The sequence below is a fragment of the Sprattus sprattus genome (assembly GCF_963457725.1).
Source record: "Sprattus sprattus genome assembly, chromosome: 11".
In the NCBI taxonomy this organism is placed as follows: Eukaryota; Metazoa; Chordata; class Actinopteri; order Clupeiformes; family Clupeidae; genus Sprattus; species Sprattus sprattus.
The window spans coordinates 9,510,186-9,536,424 of record NC_137909.1 but is presented as its reverse complement, the minus strand read 5'-3'; the positions used below and the strand labels follow the sequence as shown (position 1 = coordinate 9,536,424).

Genomic DNA, 26,239 nt, shown 5'->3' with positions numbered 1-26,239 from the left:
GTGTGTTACTGAGAAATGGCGTCCAGAGGGCGGGTCTGCGGAGATGGTTTGCGCGCTCCCTGTCTGCTTGCACGTCATTGACGCCTTGAGCGGGTGTTGCTCAAACCTCATGTCAATGACTCAAATTGGGGTAAACGAAATTATTATAATAATAATAATGTTGATAAGCACTTGATCCCTTCATGTGACGTTCCTCTTAACAAATGGAGCCTACTGTTCAGGCTAGCCTAAGGTGGCAAGCATTACTGTGTTAAATCTAGTTTTGCATACCCTGATTAAGAAGATAATATGGTGGTTCTGTCTAATCTTATGCACATTAATTGAGAATTGAATATGCAAAAATATTGATCTTACTTTTGTCTTTTTAAAAGGGAGCCTAATTCAAATTAAAGTATATTGACTGTAAAATCTGATGGTTTCAAGCTGTGTCTTCAGCCTCTCAAGAGCGAGGCCTTTTTTTTTTTTTTTTTACCTATATTGGCTGATTTGGCTATTCTGAATTATTTGCCATATACGGATATGGCAAAAGTTGTTAGACTGGGAAAAATAAAAAATGCCCCCCGTCAATTTAGGGCTCAAATCTGTTTATTGGATGGGGTAGAACAAGCTTCTGAAATAAAAAATAGTGGGGAATTGCACTACTCTTAATCAATATTCTATATTTAAAGGCACCCAGTGCAACTTTCGAGGCTTAAAAATAAACATTACATTTCTAGTCTTTTTTACACGTAGTAAGTTTCAATAACTCCATACCATTACATATCGACATTCAAGGAGCAAAGATGAGACGTCGTTGTGTGGTGAGAACTGATAGAAAATCGATAACAACAACAATCGCCGCCATTTTCTTTATTTATTGGTGCCACCAATAAATAAAGCAGGATTCCAGTCAATGGAAAAATGGCCTCTCCCCACCGGCGATTGTTGTTGTTTACGATTTTCTATCAGTTCTCACCACACAACGACGTCTCATATTTGCTCCTTGAATGTCGATATGTAATGGTATGGAGTTATTGAAACTTACTACGTGTAAGAAAGACTAGAAAGAATTTTTATTTTTCATTGAATGTTTATATAAAGTTGCACTGGGTGCCTTTAATATTCAGTGTGTAATTCTTATATTTATTCATCTGTGTATTTTTTTGTTGAATGTTGTATGATATATACACGCATTCATGCACTTACATAGGCTACAAACATTCTGTACACCTATATGAGTGAGTAGACTAAATCGTATTTCATATCTCCCATTAGACCATTCAATATGACAGTTCACATAGCTTAAAATCAGAGACAGAACAAAAAAACGTACAGTACAAAATAGTAACTGGCACAACACATAACTAATGCTTTCAGTCTGTAATCATATCCCTCTATACAATGGTAGAGTGGACAAACTTTTTCTCATTTCTCATTCATTTTGCGGTGTAAGTGAACAAGCCTATCATACAATTTGTGTTTCCTTGTCAAAATCATTTAGGGGAAATGATCAGGAGCCGTCTGAATGGTTAATGATTTCGGCCTACTATGTCCTGAAAGAGGCAGTTAAACATTGACAAAGAACTTCATTGAACTTCCTCTTCTCCTTTGAGATTAGACATGCATTCTTTGACAATACCCTATGAAGGGGAGGCTGGCAGAGCGCCTGGTCACCTCATCTCTACGACACTGTCTTGAATGTTAATAGATCTGCATCCATTTCTGCCTTGTCTCAGTTGCTAAAAGCTTGCCAGTTCCCACAAGTCAACTCTGGCTCAGTGGCGCTTCAAGTTCAATGAAAACAATCAAGAGAAAACCCTTTCCTTTTTCCCTTTCATTCTTCCTTCTGTGCATCCCCACTCGTTACAACCCAAATCCTGCCAGCAATAGCATCTTGTAATAGTAGTAGTCATAAAACACACAACCCAGATAAAACTAGTACAAAAAAGATGGTGAGATGGGGCATAAAGAGGATCTGACTATGTCACAAATCCTCCATGCATCGCTTTAACAAATTATTTAGTATAAAGTGTTTGTTTTAATGATCTACTAAATATAAGATTATATATATATATATATATATATATATAGAGAGAGAGAGAGAGAGAGAGAGAGAGAGAGAGAGAGAGAGAGAGAGTGAGAGTGGCAACCCTGGATTAAATAGCATGTAAAGGGCTTGGTTGAAGCCATTCTTATGAGGTGCTGAGTAATTTCTTCTTCTCGCAGGAAACAGATTGATCGGCAGAGACCAATTCCGAGCAAGGCGGAAGGAAGCTCTATAGGTGTCACTTTGTTGCACAGGAAGGCTGTCAAGTAGCCTAAATGGGTAAGGGTATCCTACTAGAATAATGGTCTTGCTGTGTCGCCGGTCAGCTGAGACACAAACCTACTGACTCTACACTTTTACCTCCGATTAAAGAAGGAGCTGGATATCAAACAGCTCCATTAAAATCTGCCAAAGTAGTGTAACCAGTGAAGTGCGGTGACTTTTACTCAGAGGCAAGCAGAGCTGATGCTAACCATGAACCCCGCCTCCCCTCCCCTCCCCTAACATCACTCACCCAAACCAATGTCACCACCATCACAACAACAGGGGGCAGCCTTAAACGAATATCACAAGTAACTGCGAATGACCAACGAGAGAAGCAGCAGTTCTTGGAGCAGAGTTCCATAGCTAGCCAACATCCCCTTCATAATTTAAGATAAACTGCTCATGGAACAGTTTATTTCCACAATTCTGTTTGGATCATTTTGTTTGGCTATTCATGTCAACCGTTTCAGCAAACTTTGAGACCCTGAATTTTGGCAGATTTGTCAAAGATCTTGAGAACATCATAGCCTAAATTTAACACTGTCACGCCTAAATTTAACACTCTCATTTTTCCGACGATGTCTGAGCCTTTCGAGAGAGGTGGTCTATGCTGATCGGTGAGCTCAAACAAGGCGGGTCAAAACAAGGCAGATGTAACATGGGGCTAGTGGTGACAGGGAGGCCACTCATAGGGAGTGTTATGCGCATGCGTGACTGTGTGGAGATGACCCAACCGCTTGTACACAATCCATCCCCATACACCGGAGATAGCCTGACGCCTCGTTCACACACAGGCGAAATTCGTCCCGCCCCTATTGAGAATGAATGGAGACCATATTCGCCTGTTGAGCCCAGATTCGCCTGCGAATCGCCGCCGCCTGACTTTCAAAGTTGACGAATCTTTAACTTTATGCAAATGTGTACCAGGCGGTAACTAATCAGCTCAGCGTGTGTCAGAATTGGAGCTCGGCGTGGTGCAGAAGGGCGGGTGTAATCAAAAAAATCCAAAGAAAATGGCGGAGCCTTGGAAGTCTGCTTCGGAAAATATTTGATGTGAATAAAGCTGAATACAGGTGTTAACACGACTTTTATATGTCTACATCTACTCGGTTTGTTGTTTATATACTATACGAACACTGTCAGGGCAAACTGAATATTGTAGGTCTTAAATGAAGCTCTCGACCGTTATTGTTAGCTTGGTGCTAACGCTTTCATTGAAGATCAATGTAGAAGCTAGCTGTTTAACTGGAAATATTTGTATGTGAATAAAGGTGTTTACACGACTTTTATATGTCTACATCGACTCGGTTTGTTATTTATATACTATACGAACACTGTCAGGGCAAACTGAATATTGTAGGTCTTAAATTAAGCTCCTAACCGTTATGTTAGCTTGCTGCTAACGCTTTGATTGAAGATGAATGTAGAAGCTAGCTGCTAAAATGCTATTAGCGCTGCAATGCAGCCGAACTTGCTACTTGACACTCGCTACATGACAGCCAAACTGATTTTTCTGACCCCGACCCCTAGGCGAAATATCGCCTACAAAAATTCGCCCCCAGTGTGTACGCTAAAGAGTACATGCATATCAATATGCAGTTGCAGGATGGGTGAACGACACCAATAAATGGCATCTGGAGGCAAAACACATGTATGGACATCTAAGTTACTCAAACAGCGATTACCAACCGATTTATTTTAGTGGTGGTTAAGAGTGCCAATGTGGGCTAGCTAGGTGTAGCTACAGCCTTTAGTAAAATTCGCTAGCAGTTCGCTAACTATTAGCACTCTAGTTTAGTCAGGAGAGTTTAGCTCTGATAAGACACAGCAATTGTGCCAATAAATGGCATCTGGAGGCAAAACACATATGTCATCACAGGACATGTAAGTTACTCATACAGCGGTTATCAACCTCAACCTTAGCTCTGTTAAGGCACAGCAATTGTTCACGATTGTATCAACGTGCTGCATTTCACTTAACATGTCAGTCATTCCCAGGCTCTGAACACAAAATCAACATCTCCATGGATAGTGGTGCAGGAAAATACAGAGTGTTGACTGCACAATCAGGAGTTAGCTGTTAGCTGCTAGTTGTCTCTTCTAATTTGCAACCAACCATTTATAGCTAAACATTAATTCCGCCAATCTAAATCTTTTGGTATACAATTCAATTGTTTATTTGGGTTATTTTCGCGACTGGTGTCGCATCCATCAGCACAACATATGCCTGGCATTTTTAACTTTCTGTGGGTTTTGGCCGACTATGTCTATGTTGTGACTGACGCTCAGCTTGAAAATACGTTTGAGTGCTCATGCATTGCATTGCTTGGAAGCTTGCGCATTGATGTATCAACTGTCAAATTTGTTGCACTGGTCAGAATTCAGTAAAAGACGGCGTAAACACAGTTTTTCTACCGTTGTCAAAACACATACACGCGTAGACTCGTTTTCTTTCCGTCTGAGAGTGGTTATTCAAAGAAAATGTTAAGAACTATCTACTGATAGAAAGAAGGGAACTTTTAGCCACTGCACTGCCTGTGCACAATGCGGATCCACGTTGATGTTGTTAGTAACAAACAAGGTGGGAGCACGTCTCCGTTGTCTTTGCGCATGCCCAAGGCAAGGTAACCGGTTCAAATTTCGGTCCATGTATACACGTACCGACAAGAGCTGTTTCCCTTAAAAATGTTCACACCTACTTGCGAAGACGATTCCGTGATTTGAGTTAAATTGGATGGGTTAAATTGACACATGTATACGGGCCTACTGTGAGATCAGTGATTCAGAGCTGTGAAAATCTGCGAGCGTTCTTATTTGGCAAATTGTGTGGTATGCATGGTTACAGAAATCCTGCAGTTCCTTATAAAATATCTGATACTCTGCAAGATATTGTGGCTATCAAATCAATGGCCCTCATTCTCGACAGCAGTTGGGAAGACTTTCAGAAGGATTTCAGAAGGAACTCCACTTCGGTGGATTTAGGAAAACATTTGCCATTCTCCATAGTTTTTTCTTCTGTGCTTTCTTCTGAACTTCAGACGACTTTCAGAACGCGAAATAGCAGTCGTAACTCTGCCGGAATCTTCTCAAATGCGATTCCACGAGCCATCTTGTGGTTATTTGAGGAATCACGTTGAGGAACTTTGACATTTGAAAAAACTCTGTGTTAAAAGGGTTAACGGTTGAATTTGTGAGAACCCGTTGGTGATTGCGTTCACGTCAACTCTACAGACATCCTCGGATAAAACTAATTATAATAATAATAAATACGAGAATATTTGTAGCCTATCATTAACAATTACGTTTCACTTTGGACGAAGTGTCTGCTAAATGACTGAATGTGAATGTAAATGTACACGAACACTGCAAATGTAAGTGAATAAATAAATAAACACTAAACCCAATCTTTAAGAACTGTCACTGCACTTACTGCTTTTTATACGTCTACTCGTGACCAGTCTTCACACTTACGGTGGCTATTTTGGCTGACGGCACTGACTGCAATTTATAGTCCTACTCGTGACCTGTCTGCACACTTATGGTAGCCATTTTTCGATTTTTTTTTTAAGTGACTTCTTAAATGTGTTTTACGGACTTCGGAAGTTCAACGTAAGAAAATATCTCCATCTTATTAATAAACACCTGTTACGAGTTGCTTTCGTGTGGATTTGGGAAAATCCGACAGCACACTTGGTTAATGGCTGCGTGCCCTAATAAGGAGCTGGCGGGGCGTGTATGTATGCAAGAAACATGTATGTAAGAAACATTTCTGAAGAATTACAGAAAAATATCGAGAATGAGGGCCAATGTGTTTACTTAAGACTTAAGTTAAATGTGTGTTTGTTGTGAGAACACTTGTGCTCCCCAAACCTCACCTTGTTAAAGGCACCCAGTGCAACTTTCGAGGCTTAAAAATAAACATTCAATTTCTAGTCTTTTTTACACGTAGTAAGTTTCAATAACTCCATACCATTACATATCGACATTCAATGAGCAAAGATGAGACGTCGTAGTGTGGTGAGAACTGATAGAAAATCGATAACAACAACAATCGCCGCCATTTTCTTTATTTTTTGTATCCTACAATAAATACAGCAGGATTCCAGTCAATGGAAAAATGGCCTCTCCCCACCGGCGATTATTGTTGTTTACGATTTTCTATCAGTTCTCACCACACAACGACGTCTCATCTTTGCTCCTTGAATGACGATATGTAATGGTATGGAGTTATTGAAGCCTACTACGTGTAAAAAAGACTAGAAATTGAAAGTTTATTTTTCATTGAATGTTTACATAAAGTTGCACTGGGTGCCTTTAAATTGATGACATTGGCCCTCATTCTCGATCTTTTTCTGTAATTCTTCAGAAATGTTTCTTACACGACTTCGCAAAAACAACGTAAGAGAAACGCTTCCGCTGCATTCCCGCACGCTTGAAAATGTGTTCATAAGCAGCCGAAGTCTTCTCAGCTGTGTTCCTTCCGATAAGTTTCTTAGATTGATGCGCGTTCTTGTGAAAGTGGATTTGCATACATACACGCCCCGCCAGCTCCTTATTAGGGCACGCAGCCATTAACCAAGTGTGCTGTCGGATTTTCCCAAATCCACACGAAAGCAACTCGTAACAGGTGTTTATTAATAAGATGGAGATATCTTCTTACGCTGAACTTCCGAAGTCCGTAAAGCACATTTAAGAAGTCACTTTAAAAAAATAAAATCGAAAAATGGCTACCATAATTGTGTAGACAGGTCACGAATAGGAGTATAATATGCAGTCAGTGCTGTCAGCTAAAATAGCCACCCTAAGTGTGAAGACTGGTCACGAGTAGGCGTATAAATTACAGTAAGTGCATGGGCAGTTCTTAGTGATTGGGTTTAGTGTTTATTTATTTATTCACTTACATTTGCAGTGTTCGTGTACATTTACATTCACATTCAGTCATTTAGCAGATGCTTCGTCCAAAGTGAAACGTAATTGTTAATGATACAAATATTCTCATATTTATTATTATTATAATAAGTTTAATCCGAGGCTGTCTATAGAAAGCATCTTGTCTGGTAGCATCTCAGTGTGGTTTGGGAGCTGCACAGCCATGGACCGTAAGGCCCTACGCAGTGTGGTCAGATCCGCTGACTTTATCATCGGCAGGAAACTCCCTTCCCTTCAGGACATCTACCTCACAAGATGCCTCCGAAGAGCTGGCAGGATCCTAAAAGACTGTCACCACCCATCCTTCAGACTGTTCACCCTGTTGCCTTCTGGTAGAAGGTTCCGAAGTATCCGGTCTCGCACCCGCAGACTGGAGAACAGTTTCTACCCTAAGGCCATCAGACTCCTAAATGAACAATAATGAACAATAATGCACTCTCATCACTTTACACTCGCCACTTTACTCCTTCACTGCTGTTTGCACTACATTGGCAATATTGCACCACCCACACACTTGAAGTGTCTTTGTCTCTGTGTCCAGGTTATTATGTTTATAATATGTTCAGTATAGCTTAAAATATCATGTAGGTATGTTTATCTGTTTAGTATCTGTTTAGTATGTGTATTTATGTTTAGTATGTGTATTTATGTTTAGTATCTATATTGTATATTTATTGTTTATCTAGTAGGTCTACTACTCTGTCTTTTCATATTTTTATCTAATGTGCAGTACTTATTGTTAAGTTATGTTATATCATGTTGGAGTACTTATATGTTTATATGTTTATGGGCCATTCTACCGAATTGGTGCAAAGTCAGGTCGGAAATATTTGGATTTTTTTTATGTTTTATTCCCAAAACTTTGTCCGTATGTATATTGTACCATATCTAAAGTACACTTATCTAGTAAAAGAACAGTCAATTTTTATATTGTATTTTCAGAATGTGTTGGAATGTTTTTCCTCTTCCAAAAATTGTCACTACCGAAACATCACATTTACTATAGTAAAAAAGTATTATTATTGACCTGTTCAGATTGTGTTTCCTTCCCTTCTCTGAAGAGTATTTTTACAAATATTTCTTGAAGGTTTTCACAATGAAATCCATAAAAATGAATTTTTTACCAAATTTTCAAGTTCAATTTATACAATTCATCAAAATCTAAGTGCAATATTTCTTTGTAAAATGCTTAATACTGATCATATTGATTCCAGAGTTGTTCATTGATGAAATTGAACATACATTAATCCAATCAGTATCATAACATTTTAGTTGATTACTCAATATACTTAATTTTTTACAAAACATCCTGTGTTTCGGTAGTGCTGCACTGTTTCGGTAGTGACATCCAGTGTTTCGGTAGTGACTGCACTGTTGGATGGATGTTCATTTCTCTCCCAAAATCTTCCAAAAGGTGCTCTGGGCCGCCCTTTAGTCCACACAACACATTTATTTAAAAATGATGGGATTGAACTACTTACCAATTCATTTTGTCACTACTGAAATCATCAGGTCACTACCATATGTTTCGGTAGTGACTGTTTCGGTAGTGACAATTCTAGCTAACTTTAAGCATAAATAAAGAATTCTAACAAGCACACGGCATGCAAACACATCTTTGAAGAGGTGAACACACATACAAACATAAGATTTTCCATGAAACCCCAAAAGGTTTACTTAATTGAAGAAAACATGCGTTTCGGTAGTGACAATTCTTAAGGTTACACGTCGATTTTCAGACTTTGGAACACATTTATATAAAAACTATGGGATTTAGCTACTTACCATTCAACCATGAGGGTCAGAGATGCAGTGTCACTGCATGGTCAAAAATGCAGAGTCGTGGCTAAAACACAGGCTCAGCCAATGGACTAAAACTCTTGTGTTTCGGTAGTGACATGAAAACTAGGGACATGATTTTTTGAGTATAGAAAATTGATTTAAAAATTAAACCCACAATAAATCTAAATATTCCAAGTTCTGTTTCAACCCAATCATAAAGAGCTTTGAAATTAAATCATTGAAAAAAATCTAAAAAAATTGAAAAGTGTTATTTAAAGGCATTGAAATTTAGATGTCAGGGTTGGGGACAGCTACTTCCCAATAGAAAGTACCCTATAAATGATGATTTTGTATATATTTAGCTTATCACTATCTCATGTAATGCATTGGGTTTATATAGACCATAACATTTTCTAATTAAATATCTATGCCTAAATACCTAATTGTTTTGTAAATAGTTTTTATTGTTGAGGGACTGCATATTACACGAATTCGGTAGAATGGCCCTTATATGTTATGTCTTGTTATGTTATGGTAGTGTGGTATGGTGTCCTGTCCTAAGAATTTCAGTGCCCAGTCCAACTCTGTTGTTCTGTGTACCTGACAATAAAAAGACTTGACTTGACTTGACTTGTCTGTAGAGTTGACGTGAATGCAATCACCAACGGGTTCTCACAAATTCAACCGTTAACCCTTTTAACACGGAGTTTTTTCAAATGTCAGAGTTACGACTGCTATTTCGCGTTCTGAAAGTCTTTTGAAGTTCAGAAGAAAGCACAGAAGAAAAAACTATGGAGAATGGCAAATGTTTTCCTAAATCCTGCGAAGTGGAGTTCCTTCTGAAATCCTTCTGAAAGTCTTCCCAACTGCTGTCGAGAATGAGGGCCATTGGGCCTCATTCTCGACCTTTTTCTGTAATTCTTCAGAAATGTTTCTTACACGACTTCGCAAAAACAACGTAAGAGAAACGCTTCCGCTGCATTCCCGCACGCTTGAAAATGTGTTCATAAGCAGCCGAAGTCTTCTCAGCTGGGTTCCTTCCGATTAGTTTCTCAGATTGATGCGCGTTCTCGTGAAAGTGGATTTGCATACATACACGCCCTGCCAGCTCCTTATTAGGAGACGCAATTTTAGAAACGTGTGCTGTCGCAATCTCCCGAATCCACCTCGTAACAGGTGTTCATTAATAAGGTGGAGATATTGTATAACGTTGAACGTCCGAAGTCCGTAAAACACATTTCAGTAGTCCCTTTTTTTTTTAAATCGAAAAATAGTCACCATAGGTATGAAGACCGGTCCCGAGTAGGAGTAAAAATTGCAGTCAGTCCTATCGTTCGAAATGGCCACCATAGGGGTGAAGACTGGCCACGAGTAGTAGTATAAAATGCAATAAATTCATGCCTTAGTTCTTAGAGATTGGGTTTAGTGTTTATTTATTTATTCACTTACATTTGCAGTGTTAATGTCATTCACATTCATGTCCAAAGTGACGTACAAGGGAGAGAACAGTCAAGCTACGAGCCATATAGACCTAGTGTAACAATAAATACTACCTCGTAGAATTATGACTATAAATGTGAAACGTAATTGTTAATGATACAAATATTCTCGTATTTATTATTATCATAATTATTTGAATCCGAGGATGTCTGTAGAGTTGACGTGAACGCAATCACCAACGGGTTCTCACAAATTCAACCTTTAACCCTTTTACTGTAATACGGAGTTTTTTCAAATGTCATTCCTCAACGCGATTCCTCAAATAACCACAAGATGGCCCGTGGAATCGCATTTGAGAAGATTCCGGCAGAGTTACGACTGCTATTTCGCGTTCTGAAAGTCGTCTGAAGTTCAGAAGAAAGCACAGAAGAAAAAACTATGGAGAATGGCAAATGTTTTCCTAAATCCACCGAAGTGGAGTTCCTTCTGAAATCCTTCTGAAAGTCTTCCCAACTGCTGTCGAGAATGAGGCCCATTGTTTTTTGCTGTTATCAGAGGGATAGCATCAGACAAAGTTGAGAGATATCATTGCTCTGAAGTCTTTATGGAGACGACATAAACGTGCATTTTATTGAACAAACTCGAAAGCGGGATCTCTCACGCAGTTATTTAACTAGCACAGGTGTTATTTTGACGATTTCTCTAAACTTTATTTGTTTCAAACCAGAACTTGCAAAAATGCTAAGCGCCGCATACCAAATGATGATGGTAGGCTGCTTACATAGAGCCTGTTCACTTCCTATTAATGTCATGGTACCTAAATTGGCTCCACATGAGCTCCACACTTATTGAATATGTGCAGCTACTACCAAGCCAGAAAGTTGTCAGGTAAAGGGCCAGTCTAAAAGCAGCATTGCCATCCCCCATTGGCAGTAGGATGATTGGATGAAGATTGGTACGATGTATTTTTCTTGTATATGAATGGTGTTTCTGCCTATGCAAATTAGGATATATTCAATAAGTGTGGAGCTCATGTGCATATTCAAATTAATTTGAAAAGAAACCTGTAATACAAAAAAAGTTTCTTTTCATTTATACTTTTACTATGTAAAGATTTATTGTGGTAGGAGTAAAGGAAAAAATTAAGCCTATTTGGGTGTATTTTGGGCATATTCGATTAGTGTATAGCTCAATTTTTTTTTTTTTTTTTTTTACTTTTCATGGGTACTTTCATTGTGTAAAGTTTCATTCTGATAGGAGTAAATGGAAAAAATACATTTGTGGGGTGTATTGTCTTTAAACCTAACCAACAGCCTTTACAAAAATGTAAATCAGTGCTATTCTTATTTTTATAGTGCAAAATGTCGAAAACAGAATACAAAATTCCCAAGATTTTTTTTATATGAATGAATTTTGGCCCAAAGCTTATACCTCCCACCCCGCGAGCGCCCTCTAGAAGTTCTGCGAGTGGAAGTTCTCCCCCTATTAGAAATTCTTTGCTACAAGGCTTGAGCAGCTCCACCTGAACAAGTTTTGATCGCATGTTTTTCATTGTGTAAAGTTTACGGTTTAGGTATTTAGCAGATTAATTGACACGACTTTGTTGAACAATAATACACGTAGTATTATGCATGATGGGCACATCTTGCAAATCAATCCAGACAACTGAATCTTACCAAAAATGTCTGGCATTGAAGTATTTCATTGCTTTTGTACAATTCTTTCATTTACAATGAAGTTTTCTCGCCCAGTGGTCATTTTCCCTGCTGAAATGCTTTGCCTGATGTATATGTGTGTATTAACTGTGAAAGCAAATAAAACATGGGTTTGCATTTAATTATTGGAATATTGGTAAATGTATATATTATTATTAATTGTTCCTTCCCACTACTATAACTATTATACATCTTTGTCGGAAGTCTAGCGTTTCGGGTTTGCGATAGTTCCATCTGTCGTCAGTCAAAATAAGGGCATAGATGTAGATGTCGCATGGCAGACTAGAGCAGCCGGCCTGGTTTCCTCTATTATATGTAGATCTTTGCTCGTGCTACAGTCATTTGTTTGCACGGGTTTGGTAGCTAACTTGGATAGCTGTCTAGCTAGTCATAATTCTGAAAACGATGTCAGGCATGGATGTTCCAGGAGCAGACAGTGATTGGAGGAGTCCAGGATTCCGACAGAAAGTTGTTGCTCAAATGTAAGACATTAAGGATTTACGTTATAGCGCTCGTTAGCCAATGGTTGAAAGCTAACCATCGTTTAATATGTTTATTAGACATACTTTACCATGCCGTAGCCTAGCTAACTTCAGGCCTGATATGGCTGTTGTGCTGTACGGGAGAGGCATCTTCTCTGGCAAGAGGGGATGCATGGTTACATGCAACACACAAACTGCTTACAGTGTATCCTGTGGACAGCTTAGAAGGCTAGTCATCATCCCCACTGCATTCGCAATGCTTTAAGTTTTAATGTTGTTAACATGAATGCTTAGCCAAAAGTCTTAAACTAGCTTTGTAACGTTAGCTGAGTTAGCTATCTACGTGGGCTGCTCAGATAGTTGTCGTTAATTAGTTATGGCCAACGTTATGCATTCCTAGAATAATGTTGGAAAACGGAAGAGAAATTATATTGTCACCCCCAAATTCTCCGCATTATGGTTGAACCATGAGTTGTTTTTGAAGACTCTGTGATGGCTACTGCCTAGCTAACCTCGCTAGCTGCATAGGTTAGTTGTAGCTACCTAGGTAGCTTACATACTGAATGACACTTAAGTTACCGAGTTGCTCAGTGACTTGTTTTTACGTCAACTGTTTTTGAAACCATGCAATTACTTGTTAGTTCAACTTCATGTAGGCTTACGCTAAACTTTTCAGACGTCAGCACAACCATAGTATACGATTTTGTTTACATTATTGCCATTAGACGTCACCAACACATAAATTAAAGCTTCAACTGTGAAATATCCTGTGCACTAATATCCTTTGCAGCGAGGATGCCATGAGAAAAGCTGGAACCCCTCACACCAAGAGCAGTCAGGAAATGGAGAATCATGTTTACATAAAAGCAAAAACTAGGGTGAGTAGAAGATGGCCTTACTTTAAAAACACTTTTAAAGTTCTTTTGTTTTGTGATATCTGAAAAAAAATTCTGTAAAATGTACAGCATCTTTTCTATGAATATTGAATTTTAAATAACTTTTTTTCAATCTGTTGATGAATAGGAGGAGTATTTGTCACTGGTAGCAAGACTCATAATTCACTTTCGTGACATTCGTAAGTATAATTTACAAACATATGCAATATATCTATTTTTATGGTGTGAATGTGGTCAAGGGTGTGAAATGAACAACATTGTTTATTTGAATATTTTGTGTTTTAGATAAGAAGCAACAAGGTGGCCCAGGTAAGAGAATTTAAATTTTTTGAAGATGGGGAAATCTAGCATGTGGAATGGTAAATCCGGTTTGACTTCAGACCCTTCCTTTTTGTTTTACTTCAGACCCTATGAATGCTCTGCAGACGTTGACGGGTGGAGGCCCTGGCATTGGCATGGGTCCTCGCCCTACTGGAGCCCCTATGGCCATGGGTGCCATGGGTCAGATGCAGATGGGACAACATGCAATGCAAGCAGGAAATCAACAGCCCAGTAAGAATGGCCCTGTTAGATATGTTACTGTTAATGTTATTAATTCAATAATATTGGTTTGTTTGATATTGGTCAACTTGTTGGCATGCTTTATCTGCTTACCTTACTACAGAGCTAGATATTGTCCATAACACATTGAACATTTCTGGAGGCGTTCAATTTGTTTAATTTGTTATGTACGTTACAGCCAGTACGTTACACAGTATGACCCACTGCATGTTACTCACCCCTGGTAATAACTGCAGTGGCAAAGTCTTTTAGATTCAGGGGTCTGTCCAGGGGATCATTACATGGCATTGCTTTCTAGAAGGAAGGACAAGTTGCTGTTGAGAAGCTAAAACTTTTTCAGCAGTAAATAGGGCACAATTTCTAACAATTTTCCCCTCCCCCCAAAAAACCCAACCACCCCACCCCTCCGATACCCTGTATTACTACAATAGGGGGTCCAGGGCAGCTCCAGATGCAGCAGTTGGCTCAGCAGCAGCAGCAACAACAACAGCAGCAGCAGCAGTCCATCCAGTTTCAGCACTTTCAGGTAGCACAGCAACAACAACAACAACAACAACAACAACAACAACAACAACAGCAGCAGCAGCAGCAGCAGCAGCAGCAGCAACAGCAGTCGGCCCTGCAGCAGCAGCAACAGTTCCAGGTGCAGCAGCAGCTGAAACTGCAGCAGCTGCAACAGCAACAGCAACAGCAACACCACCAGAACCAACAGCTCCAGCATCAGAACCAGCAGCAGCAGCAGCAGCAGCAGCAGGCACAGAACCAACAGCAGCAGCAGAACCAGGCAAGCACTCTGGGGGTCAATTACAGTGGTTTAAACCGTAACGTTGAAGGATAAGGCTTTAGTATGTGGAATGGTGGAATGGTGAATCCTGCTTGTGTGTGAATTATCAGTGGGCTACGTTTTACATAGAAACTTATGCACTTTTGTTTGCTTCAAGTCAATACAACACAATTAGATTCACTGACTTTGCATTTCCCTGAATTTCTTTTTCATATTGCGGATTTACCAATTTACATGTTCTAATTCTTCTCTGCAGATGCATCAGTCCCGACTCCAGCAGCAGCAGATGCTTCAGCTGGCTCAGGCCCAAGCGCAGGCCCAAGCGCAGGCCCAGGCGCAGGCCCAGGCCCAGTCCATCCAGCACATGGTGCAACAGCAACAGCAGCAAGCTCAGGTGCCGCAGCCACAGCCAACCCAAATGCCGCCGCACGCCCAGCAGCAGTCTATGGTGCCCCAGTCCCTGGCTGGGCAGATGCCTCCAGGGCAGCACCAGCCTATCAGCACGCTCAGCCTGCAGCAGCAGCAACAACAGCAACAACAGCAGCAGCAGCAACAAGCACAGCAGCAGGCACAGCAGCAGCAGCTTAAACTTCAGGCCATGCAGGTAAACATCACATTAGACCTGTGCTGGATGAAGATTGTAGTGTTGTATTTGTAGTCTAGGATTGTCCCTCTCTTCACAAACTAGGTTTAGTTTAAACTATAGGTGTGTGGATGAAAAAGGGGAAGATATAAACTAAAACAATCTTACGCTTGTGCATGTGTTTGCCTATTTTCTTTCACAGTGTATATCGATTTGCAAAGAAACTGATCTGCTTGCATCTTGTCTGTGTCTGTGTCTGTGTCTGTGTGTGTGAACTACAGCAGGCCAGAGCGTTGGCGCAGGCACAGCAGGTCCAGCAGGCCCAAGCTCAGGCACAGCTGGCTGGTCAGGTAAGACCCCATGAGCTGCCAGATGTGGTCAGCACTGATCAAGAACATTCCCAGAGGCTATGCATGCACTCCGGGTGAGCCGATCAGCAGGCCAGCGCTGGTTTCTGTGTTCTTTAATGGGCCCATTGGCAAGTTGGGCTCACAAAGGAGAGATGAAGGGTAAAGCATTAAAGGAATTCTATAAGTGAAATCTTATATGGTGTGATCTGTTAAGAGTGACATCAGATAGGGATGGTCCTTAGTTCACATACATAATGCTCCGTAGCAGTCTGGCCATGTCCTTTACGTGGGCATATGTTAGAATATAAGTTCTTCTCTGTTCATGTGTTGGAAAATCTAGGAAGGACAAGTGTATCTAAGCATTGCCAAAAAAACACCACTCCCCTGACACACAATAAAAACTGTGTTTCATGACACTGCACCGCATCCCTCCTCCCTGTCTCGTCTGGTTGGCTTCTATAGTAAAAGACCACCGAGAGTGGAGCTGAGGAGGTTCTCTCCTAGCCTGAGGGACGTGTGGAATCTGTCCCATCCCCCCACCCCAGAGGCATTGTCTCTGCTTCATGTGATTTTGTCATTATTTTCTTTTTGCAGCGTTATAAAAGTCGCATTGCCTGCAAGCTCTTCATGCACTGTGAAGTTGATGTTTCTTTCTTTCATGTGAACTTGCAGAAGCGCTACTTGTCACATCCTCCAAAGGATATCTTTTCATTCTAAAAGCTGCTTAAAATTGCTAATACGGGCAGCTTTTCAAACCAGCAATGGTTGGGTACTGCTGCCACTGTGGAAGAACTATAGTATGAGGCACTCAGGGAGATCCTCATGTTGCGCTCGTCATGCTATGTGAAGCTAGAAGATGCATGCCCACCTTGGCTGACATTTTCTGGAGCTAAAAAAAAAAAGCAACATCATTGTTTTATTTAGTTTTTCCTAATTTATAATCTTGAGGCATTTTCCTTCTCCATATTCATTCATTTTGTATTTGCTGGGGTGTGTGTGTGTGTGTGTGTGTGTGCATCTGTGCCTGCAGTGATATTCTTCCATAGCTTTGTGTGTGTGTGCATGCCTGCGTACGTGCATGGGCTTTCTTCTCATTTATGCTGACAGCGCTGTGTTTATTGTTTTGGCCCGTGACATGTCTGTTGTCCCCTCTTGTCGTCCTCCAAGATGATGCCCCGTGCTGGAATGCAAATTCCACGGTTACCCCGCGCTCCGGCCCCAGCCATTCCTCAGGCCCCTGCACAAATGGGAGGACCACAAATGCCACAGGTACTTTACGCTCAGGCACATTGACATAGTGCCAGGGCTCATATGGGATGTCCTTGGCCCTACTATGTGGGGAGGCCACTGCCTTCAAGTGAGGTCTGCTGCACCCCTCAACCATCTCCTTCCCCTTTCCCCAATCAAACTGTGTGAAGGTATTGCCAAATAATGTGAAGGTTTCATGTGGGCTCAGGAACAGTTACATCTGACTTTAGATTTAGGTCTGCTGTCTGGTAGTTTTCTGCATACATTAAACACTATACTATAAAATAAGCACAAAAGGTCTGGTACAAGCACTCCCAATTCCAGAAAGACCTGCAGAGGTATATATGCCAATGGCATATACGTCCTGGTAAGCTATTGTGCAACTGTTTTCTTGCCAGAATAAGTAGTTTGTCGGTAGGTTTTAATGGCACACCCAGATGAAGAGTGTATGGTTATATTAACAAGCTCATCACATCATGTCCCTCAGGGTTTCAGCTTTGGAGTCTCCTGCCAACTTGCTCAAGGCCCTTCTGAGTGTTAAAGGCCAACCCCTTGAAAATATATGAACTTCTGTCTTCTCTTCCTCCCCCCTCGGCAGCCCCAACAGCAGATGATGTCATCGCCCTCCCCGGTCCAGGTACAGACGCCGCAGTCCATGCCACCGCCCCCTCAGCCCCAGCCCTCACCACAGCCCCCGTCCTCCCAGCCCAACTCCGTCAGGTGAAGAAGAACCTCTAGTGCAACTCAAAAAGCCACGCACGACACAACTGATCTTACGTACTAACAACAATAAACTGGAGTGGCATCACTTTCAGGTTCTTTCTGTATTTTATGAAAAAGAATAGGTCTCTTTCTGTTGAATTTGTCGAGTTCCTATTTTTTGTCAATTGATTTATTTCTTCATTAGTAGTGTAGTATTGGACCAGAAGCATGCCACTAATTCAGTCTTGCTTCATCCTTTGCAGTTCTGGTCCCGCACCTTCTCCGGGGGGGTTCGGACCTAGTCCCTCTCCCCAGCCTGCCCAAAGCCCTGTGCCGGGACGAACCCCTCAGAGCTACCCCCTCCAGGTACCATCTCCTGGACCCCTCAACACCCCAGGTAAGTCCCATCCCTCCTGTAAGTTAGACCCCTCCTAGACTGAAGTATACAGCCGCAGAAATAATTAAGAGACCACTTCAAGATTATCAGTTATTCTTGTTTTACTATTTATTGGTGTGTGTTAAACTTAAAATAAAATAAACATTTTTGTTTTATTCTACAAACTACGGACAACATTTCTGCCAAATTTCAACTACAAATATTGTTATTTAGAGCATTTATTTGCAGAAAAATCACAATTGGTCAAAATAGCAAAAAAGATGCTTGAAAAAAAGAAGTTTTCAGATCTTGAATAATGCAAAGAAAACAAGTTCTTATTCATTTTTAGTTTTACCTTAGGAAGGGTTCAGAAATCAATATTTGGTGAAATAACCTTGATTTACAATCACAGCTTTCATGTGTCTTGGCATGCTCTCTACCAGTCTTTCACATTGCCGTTGGGTGACTTTATGCTACTCCTGGCGCAAAAATTCAAGCAGCTCGGCTTTGTTTGATGGCTTGTGACCATCCATCGTTCTCTTGATCACATTCCAGAGGTTTTTAATGGGATTCAGGTCTGGAAATTGGGCTGGCCGTGTCGAGATATTCCACACCTTCACTGGCCTGGCTGTGTGGCATGGAGCATTGTCCTGCTGTAAAAGCACTTCTCAGAGTTGGGAAACATTGTCAGAGCAATTGTCAGTAATGCTTAATTTTTTTCACGGCTGTATTTTAGAGCAGGGTGAGAAGTAAATCTATAGCTGTATCCTGTCCAGTTAACCACAGGCACTCTTACTTCTGCTAGCAATCTTCTAAATCTTTGATGTTGGTCTATGCAAATAAAGGGGATCTTGTGTGAAGTATTTCATTTTTTCATTTCATGGATCGCAGGCAACCCCCACTCTGTCATGAGTCCAGCTGGAGCCAACCAGTCAGAGGACCAGCTGTACATGGACAAACTTAAGCAACTATCCAAATACATTGAGCCCCTGCGCCGAATGATCAACAAAATCGACAAAAATGAAGGTAAGGCTCTTCTGTGTCCTTTCCTTTTGTATTCTGGACCGTGCATGTCATAACTGTACTGAAAGCCTCTTGCGTCCCCCTTTCACAGACCGCAAGAAGGATCTGAGTAAGATGAAGAGCCTGTTAAACATCCTGACCGACCCCAACACAAGGTGAAACTGAATTCATTTGTATTCAGCAGCTGTAGGTGTCTTTACTGCAACAGCAGAACTTGCATTTCTTTAGTGATCTTACCCAGTTCTTCATCTTCCAGATGTCCTCTTAAGACATTACAGAAGTGTGAAATCGCCTTGGAGAAGCTGAAGAATGACATGGCTGTGGTAAGGCAGTGACCCTAACATCTGACTTGCACCTTTTAGTTTTTGCTTTATGCAGTGTCTTAATATTCTCACACATTTTTATGAACTCTATATTGGACTGGTGTTTATGGGAGTTTTTGCATACTCATGATTTTTCTACTTACCTCTCTTCATTTCCCAGCCAACCCCTCCCCCTCCTCCAGTGCCTACCACAAAAAAACAGTACCTTTGCCAACCTCTGCTCGATGCTGTCCTAGCAAACATCCGCTCTCCAGTGTTCAACCACTCCCTCTATCGTACATTCGCCCCAGCAATGACTGCAATTCACGGCCCACCAATTACGTAAGTAGATTTCAATCGAAATTATATGGACGAAACTAACACTTTCCTTGCTATTTTATACTACACACTATAACATTAATTTATTCATCAGGAAAGTTACTGAACAGACAGTGATGCTTCACTTCACACCTAAGACCTGCATTTGTGCATTTTTGTCACAGCTTTTAAGGTCTTTTCAAGTGTTCCTGTGTCTTTTTAATAGAGGGCCCTCAATTCCCGCAAGGAAACGCAAACATGAAGATGATGAGCGGCAGACGATTCCCAATATCCTTCAGGGAGAAGTGGCCCGCCTCAACTCCAAATTCCTGGTCAACCTTGATCCGTCCTTCTGCAGTAATAATGGAACAGTACACCTCATCTGCAAACTAGGTGGGTTTTACTGAACAGCTCTGCATCCTCTGCTTTACATTTGTGTTTCTGGTTATCCTAGACAAATGTAAAGCTTTTTTTGTGATGTCTTGGCAAAAGATGAACTCTAGTTTGTATTGGTGTTACAATGACATGTGCATTGAATCTGTTGGTATCTCTTACTGATTTGATGGAGATTTTGGTGTCTTACCTCCCTTCCTTTCTTGCACTTCAACTAGTGCTTAACTTGCACTTACAGCAGTTACATTCCTGCGCTTCTTTTTTTCTATTTGTTATGTAAAGTAGTATTCAGTCTTGAAAATCTATGAACTTTCATTAATTAATTGTAAATTAGTGTAAATGAGCAATTTACACTAGGTCTCTATTGTAAATGTAATTGTCTTTGGTGATGCGATTTGTCTTTGTCCTGTTGTAATTATGCCCTCTGTCCTCCTAGATGACAAGAATCTCCCGAGTGTACCTCCTCTTCAGCTTAGCATTCCAGCAGACTACCCTGATCAGAGTCCACAGTGGGCAGACGACAGCCAGCAATATGGTACGAGAACTGACTCTCTCTCTCCCCCCAGCATGTTCTTACTTCTTCTTACTTATGACTCACTACGCTTCTTTAATCATCTTTTGTCTTTCTGTCTCTTCAGGAGCCAACCCGTTTCTGCAGAAGGTTCACAGGAACATGACCACCAAGCTCCTGCAGCTACCCGACAAACACTCGGTTACCGCAGTGCTGAACACGTGGGCACAGAGTGTGAGACAAGCCTGCCTGCCTGTGGCCTGAAAGAAACAGACTCTACCGGCCTGTCTCCCTGTAGCTTTAGAAAGTCCACCTCCAGTCTCCAGTGAACACACTACATCACCAGGGCCTACATCCATAAAACCTCTTGATATGAGTGATTACAGTTATAATGCATCAGGCTCACTTTTATCCTTATCTGCATAATGTCATCATTAATTAAAAATGGACGTTATTCCTACAGTCACTGCAACTTCTCTAAGATGTTCTAGTCAGAGCTGGGTTAGCCTTTAAGGCCTCAGAGCTGGCAGTCATTTCCACCGCATTTAGCATTCGGCTAACATCAGGCGTCGGTTTCATTCTGCACAAGGACAGAGTTTGGTTTCACCTTAGAAGTGTCCTTCTGCTGGTGGTGCACATCGTACTGTTTGTATGCAAACCCACAGAATATCTCTTTCCACTGCCTGCTAGACCTGACACAAAGTGCTCCCATGTAGTCAGCCCCTAAATATATAATAGCAATGACTGGCACTAAGTGGGACTACAGGTTCCTTAAGAGATGATTCACAAGGGAATTGTGATAAAAATATGTATTATTATTTGGGTCCATTTTGCTGTGTAAACTTTGGAGTGTAAAAAATATTCGTTTTCCTCCTTTCTTTTTTTATTTGCATAAATAAATACTTATATGTTCACTTCAGTTAATTTTTTTTGCTGACAGTCACTTGTACTATCATTAATTAATTCATGTTTAATTTATCAGTCATACATAAAATCTGTAATGAATGATAGCCGGAGGCATCCTTCAGCCTGTGTTGAAGTTGTATGGGTACTTTAAGGCAGCTGTTGCCCTTTGGGCACTGTCTTTGTGCACAGTCCTCTTCAGATGTCCCCTGAAAGCTTGTGTTCTTCTCTGTCTCTCTGCGATGTTGGTTCCCTGACTTTGCCTCAGGGCAGGAAGGATCACTCTCTTAGCCAAACTTACCTGGGTAACTGGGCTACCCGGCGAGAGGGAGAGAGAGAAAATTTCATTTTATTTAATATGTGTTACATGGAATTTAACTGGATGTTCCCTGGTGTGTCATTCAAAATGCCACAAAATTAGTTTCACTTGTTGTTCATGTGGAACTTACAGACCTACATTACCAACAGACACCAGTTTGCCCACATAATTATGGATTACTAGTAATGTAAGATTAGATGTAGTCTATCCGAGGTATATACTTGACAGTTTTAATTCAGTCTCTCCAGGTCATTGCGATTTCTTTTACAAATTCACACATATTTCCCAACATTACAATTTTTGAAAAAACAGTCATGGAATTATGGCATTATTCGCAGTGATTTCATTTAACTTAAAATCACCACAATTTTTACTGAAATCTTGGAGAATTACCACAAATGTTTTTTTTGGCCATGACAAACCCTCACAAGATCCTGAAGGGACTAATGTATTTGTACAAAATAGGATTGTATTTGTAATTAATTGTAATCTTAAATTAAGTCAGAAAGGGGCACACTAGGGTTACTCAAAATGGTTATTGATTTGTCCTGAAAAATATTTGTAACAAGGATGCTGGGAGCAATTGACTGGTAACTGTTTGTCTAAAAGGAAATGGCTTACATTCTCTTTGGGAGTTGTCGGAGAGGTAGACTTGGAAACCTTGCTTTGTCACCAGCTCTGTTGGAAGAGATGTTGAAATGACAACTCCTCATTTCTTAGATCTAACAGCAGGGAAATAAAACTATGGTGGTACTTACATTACCTGTCACCGCTGCCAAGGTAGGCTTTTGTTATGATGTAGTTTTCTGGGCTGATCTTCCTACTGAAGATGATATCTCTTAGGACTGCCTTGATGTGCAATATCTGAGAACAGGACACGAAACACAAAATGTGCACCACAATGACTTACAAGTTCTCAGTAAGTTATGGGTTCTGTTCGGCACTGGTATTCAGTGAAGATGACATGCCAAAGTCAGTGCACTCCCAGCAGCGTTTATAGGATTGTTTTTTTTCTTTAGAAGCATACAAGTCAGGCCTCTTGAGAAGACTACAATAACCACAACCCTATAGTCAAGGGGGAGTTCCATGTAAACAATCTATCTGGCCTTAAGTATAATCTACATTAATAGCACATGGTGCATGTATGATAAAGGTTATTGTTGGAGTAACCTATATATAATGCAATAGGTTACTCCAACAATAACCTTTATCATACATGCACCATGTGCTATAAATGTAAATTATATGTAGATAAATGTAGTCTTTCCTTTCTGCTTTTAGGGATCTACCTTGTAGCAGTGTTAAGTTACAACAAGTGCCACTAATTAAGCACTTCAGGAGAATCTCCATATCTGGTAGGTGAGTAACATTGGGGTTGATTCTGCAGGATGGTCCATCACCTAGAGGCAGGGCTGAGCAGTGGCTTGAACTTTTGACACTATCACCTTTGACCTGTTAGCAAGCATGTCAGGTTCATTGTATCTAAGTAAGTATATGCTGACAAAACATATTTGTATCTGTTTATTATGTGTCCTGAAATCATTCCCCTACATTGACAAGAGCAAAACTGCTGATTCCTACTTGAATCACCATCAGACATACATTGAGCTCTGCCTTCAGATGGACTTGCACTGGTTTTCATTTTAGTCACAGTTAGCACCAACTATTCTAACTTCCATCTGAACCAAGTTCACCCCAGAAGTACAATATATATCTGGCTTACTTAGTGTTGGACAGACGTGGCACTGACCTCCTGGGACTGCAGACTGTTGGCATTGTACAGCTGACGTATGATGACCTCACATTCCTGCAGGGTGGGGGGTCGTGGGGGCTGTGAGGGGCTGCAGTGGATCATTAGGGGCTGCAGGGAGGTGAGGAGACCCCCCATCAGCTCTGAACCGCTTCCATGTCTGGATGGGTTGGGGCTTTCAGAACCTCCAGAGGGAACCGCAGAATTCCCAGCACAACTGACATAGATATGGTTGAAGGTATAATATGAAACACAGAAGTATTGGCATATGCATTTGTATGTCCACAAACAATGTAGTATTTAAGGAAACAGCTAAGCAGTCATGATGAAAGTTTAAAATGCTAAGACAAATTCATAACTTACATGCTTTGTGCCTATATACCTTTGACACATTTATCACGGTTTTCCCTTTGGGATTAGGTTTCGTAAGAGATAGGGTTTCTAGTTAAGGTCCTGGAGCCCCGCTGTCCTGCATATTTTCTATCTATCTCTGCTTCCCACACCTAATCAAAATGAAGTGTAATAGAAATGCTCAAACTGGTCTTTTTAGCTTAATCGGGTATGCAGAGTGGGGAGGACTAAACCACTGGCCTAAACAACCTTAAAGGTAGAAACAGACACCCATCTTTAGATAACACACAGTTCCCTCATGGTACCTGATAGCAGTCCTGTCTTGTGGAAGACCAGGATCTTGCTCCAGGATGATTCCTCTCTCTGGCAGGAACCTCTGGCCATCTGGTCGAGGCCTTGGACCTCTGTGGCTTGAGCCTGTACAGAAGGCGTCTATGAGCACTAACAACACTGGAACACTGTTATTTGGATACAGGGGTTTCTTCTTAACATTCTTCTTTCTATATATAAGAAAGTTTCATATCTGACAACTTTTAACATAAAGGGCTCAAGCAAAGCAGATAAATGCTAAGTCTGCAACAGTTAAGTCATATTCTGATACCGTAATCAGCTATTTAACATGGGAAATTCTAGATTACCCACACATGACGTCCTGAGAAGTACATCAGACATATTAGGTGACATAATATGGAAGGGGAAGCAGTAACCAGTACCACACTTGTGGGACAGTGATTAAAATGCAAAAAAAAAAAATCTAGTGAGGGGGATGCGTCATCACTTACCTTTTCTGCATGACTTCAGGGGCTCCATGATCAGCTTGAGCTGCAGATCTGACCCGTTGTTAGTAACAGGAGAGAGGACATGTCATTGTGGCTTGGTGTATAAAACACACAACAGCATTTAATCTCTTGTAAAAGCACTCTTGCTGAACAACAGTATCATGTATGCCTATTAATGCTTCATCACGGCCCAAGGAAGATAATCCTTTTGCTTCTTTAAACTGGATTGAAAAAATCTCCTGATGGATCTGAAAGCTGAAGCCATACTGAGAGAGTAACAGGCTGGCCTGTTAGGTAAAGTGATACGAGTCTTTGCCACCCACAGTGCTTACATGGGGGCTTACAGACACAATTGACTGCATTCACCCGTGGTTTCCCTCCTTCAATAACTTCTCGTCACCAGGCAACCCATCGTGACCAGCAAATATAAGGTGTCACTTCATTCAGCGTCCGTCTCATCCTCAGTTCACTTTGGGAACTATCCGCCATTAAGCATGTATGGGACATTAAGATTGCTTAGAGGGGCATTTTCTCTTTCTAACAGTGCAATCGTACAATAGGCTACTACAGCAATCACTGACATACTTTCACCTAGGCTGATTAAAACGCAGCATTGAGAATTCAATGATGGCAGATAGACACACACACAAAGACCCACGAGCAAACTCTTTAAGTAACATTAGGCTATAGAAGGTGTACGATCTCATCACTATCTGTAAGTATCTTACCTTTGTTTTGACGTTTAAGACTGTCTATTTCAGCATGAAGTTGCTTCAGGGTGTGGCTGTGCTGCTGGATTAAGAACTGAATATCCCTCTCCAGTGATGACACTCTCATTTCCGTGTCGCTGAATGCTGGACCACGCTGAACCCCCGAATCTTTGCCACGAAAACTCAACTTTGCCAGCTGCCTATCAGAAAGCAGAGTTGGTGATGATGGTAATCTTGTCTGGCAAAGCCTGTCTAATTCCATGACAGCACTAGAAAAGCGGACCCGGGAAGAGCATTTCCCCTTTGGCGGCATCTTGCTGTTCAGCATTTCTTAAACTCAAGCGATCTATAAGGCGTGACTATTACTTCATAATAGTGTCACAGTGATTGGATAAGTGCTATACAATCGCCTCATTGGAGAACAACGTTCACAATATTCTTTTCAGGCGTGTTTGTTGCAGATCAGTCTCCAGACTTGTCCTTACACTACAAAAGACACATTTCACTGACATGATAATTGGGACATTTAAAGAGCGCCTATTAATGTTTATTTTTAATGTTTATAAATGTATTTTGGGGGGTCTTCTAGAAAATATTTACATACTTCAGAGTTCCAAAAACACAAGCATTCTCATAATGCTGCGTTTGAATCAGCCTAAGTGAAAGAATATCAGTGATTGCTGTACTGTACATGTTTGAACATCCTATCTGAAATACTGTTAAAGCTCCTGCATCTTTCATC

General features: G+C 40.9%; 2 protein-coding genes across 2 annotated transcripts; one reads left to right on the top strand and one right to left on the bottom strand.

Moving 5' to 3' along the window:
- Positions 1-12,549: 12,549 nt before the first annotated feature.
- Positions 12,550-21,599, top strand: med15 (mediator complex subunit 15). Its single transcript, XM_080847715.1, has 18 exons — positions 12,550-12,638; positions 13,429-13,516; positions 13,662-13,713; positions 13,820-13,843; positions 13,940-14,086; positions 14,527-14,879; positions 15,136-15,483; positions 15,744-15,812; positions 16,980-17,081; positions 17,659-17,780; positions 18,026-18,159; positions 19,030-19,164; positions 19,253-19,316; positions 19,418-19,484; positions 19,645-19,805; positions 20,008-20,174; positions 20,611-20,709; positions 20,813-21,599. Exons 1-18 carry the CDS (start codon positions 12,562-12,564, stop codon positions 20,947-20,949), a joined length of 2,346 nt encoding a protein of 781 aa, XP_080703841.1. The 5' UTR covers positions 12,550-12,561; the 3' UTR covers positions 20,950-21,599.
- Positions 21,600-21,709: 110 nt separating this feature from the next.
- On the bottom strand, positions 21,710-25,825 carry ccdc74b (coiled-coil domain containing 74B; the record flags this gene model as incomplete). The annotated part of the gene is made up of 7 exons (XM_080847716.1): positions 21,710-21,902; positions 22,529-22,585; positions 22,671-22,771; positions 23,658-23,874; positions 24,314-24,425; positions 24,791-24,838; positions 25,516-25,825. 7 exons carry the CDS (start codon positions 25,823-25,825, stop codon positions 21,710-21,712), a joined length of 1,038 nt encoding a protein of 345 aa, XP_080703842.1.
- Between the last annotated feature and the right edge of the window lie 414 nt (positions 25,826-26,239).

What these genes read in the sequence shown, in the direction of transcription:
- med15 (XM_080847715.1), top strand. Translation starts at nt 12,562, where the DNA reads ATGTCAGGCATGGATGTTCCAGGAGCAGACAGTGATTGGAGGAGTCCA. An exon ending in TGAAGAATGACATGGCTGTG is followed by an intron (nt 19,485 to 19,644) that starts GTAAGGCAGTGA and finishes TTCATTTCCCAG; the next exon opens with CCAACCCCTCCCCCTCCTCC. An exon ending in ATTCACGGCCCACCAATTAC is followed by an intron (nt 19,806 to 20,007) that starts GTAAGTAGATTT and finishes TCTTTTTAATAG; the next exon opens with AGGGCCCTCAATTCCCGCAA.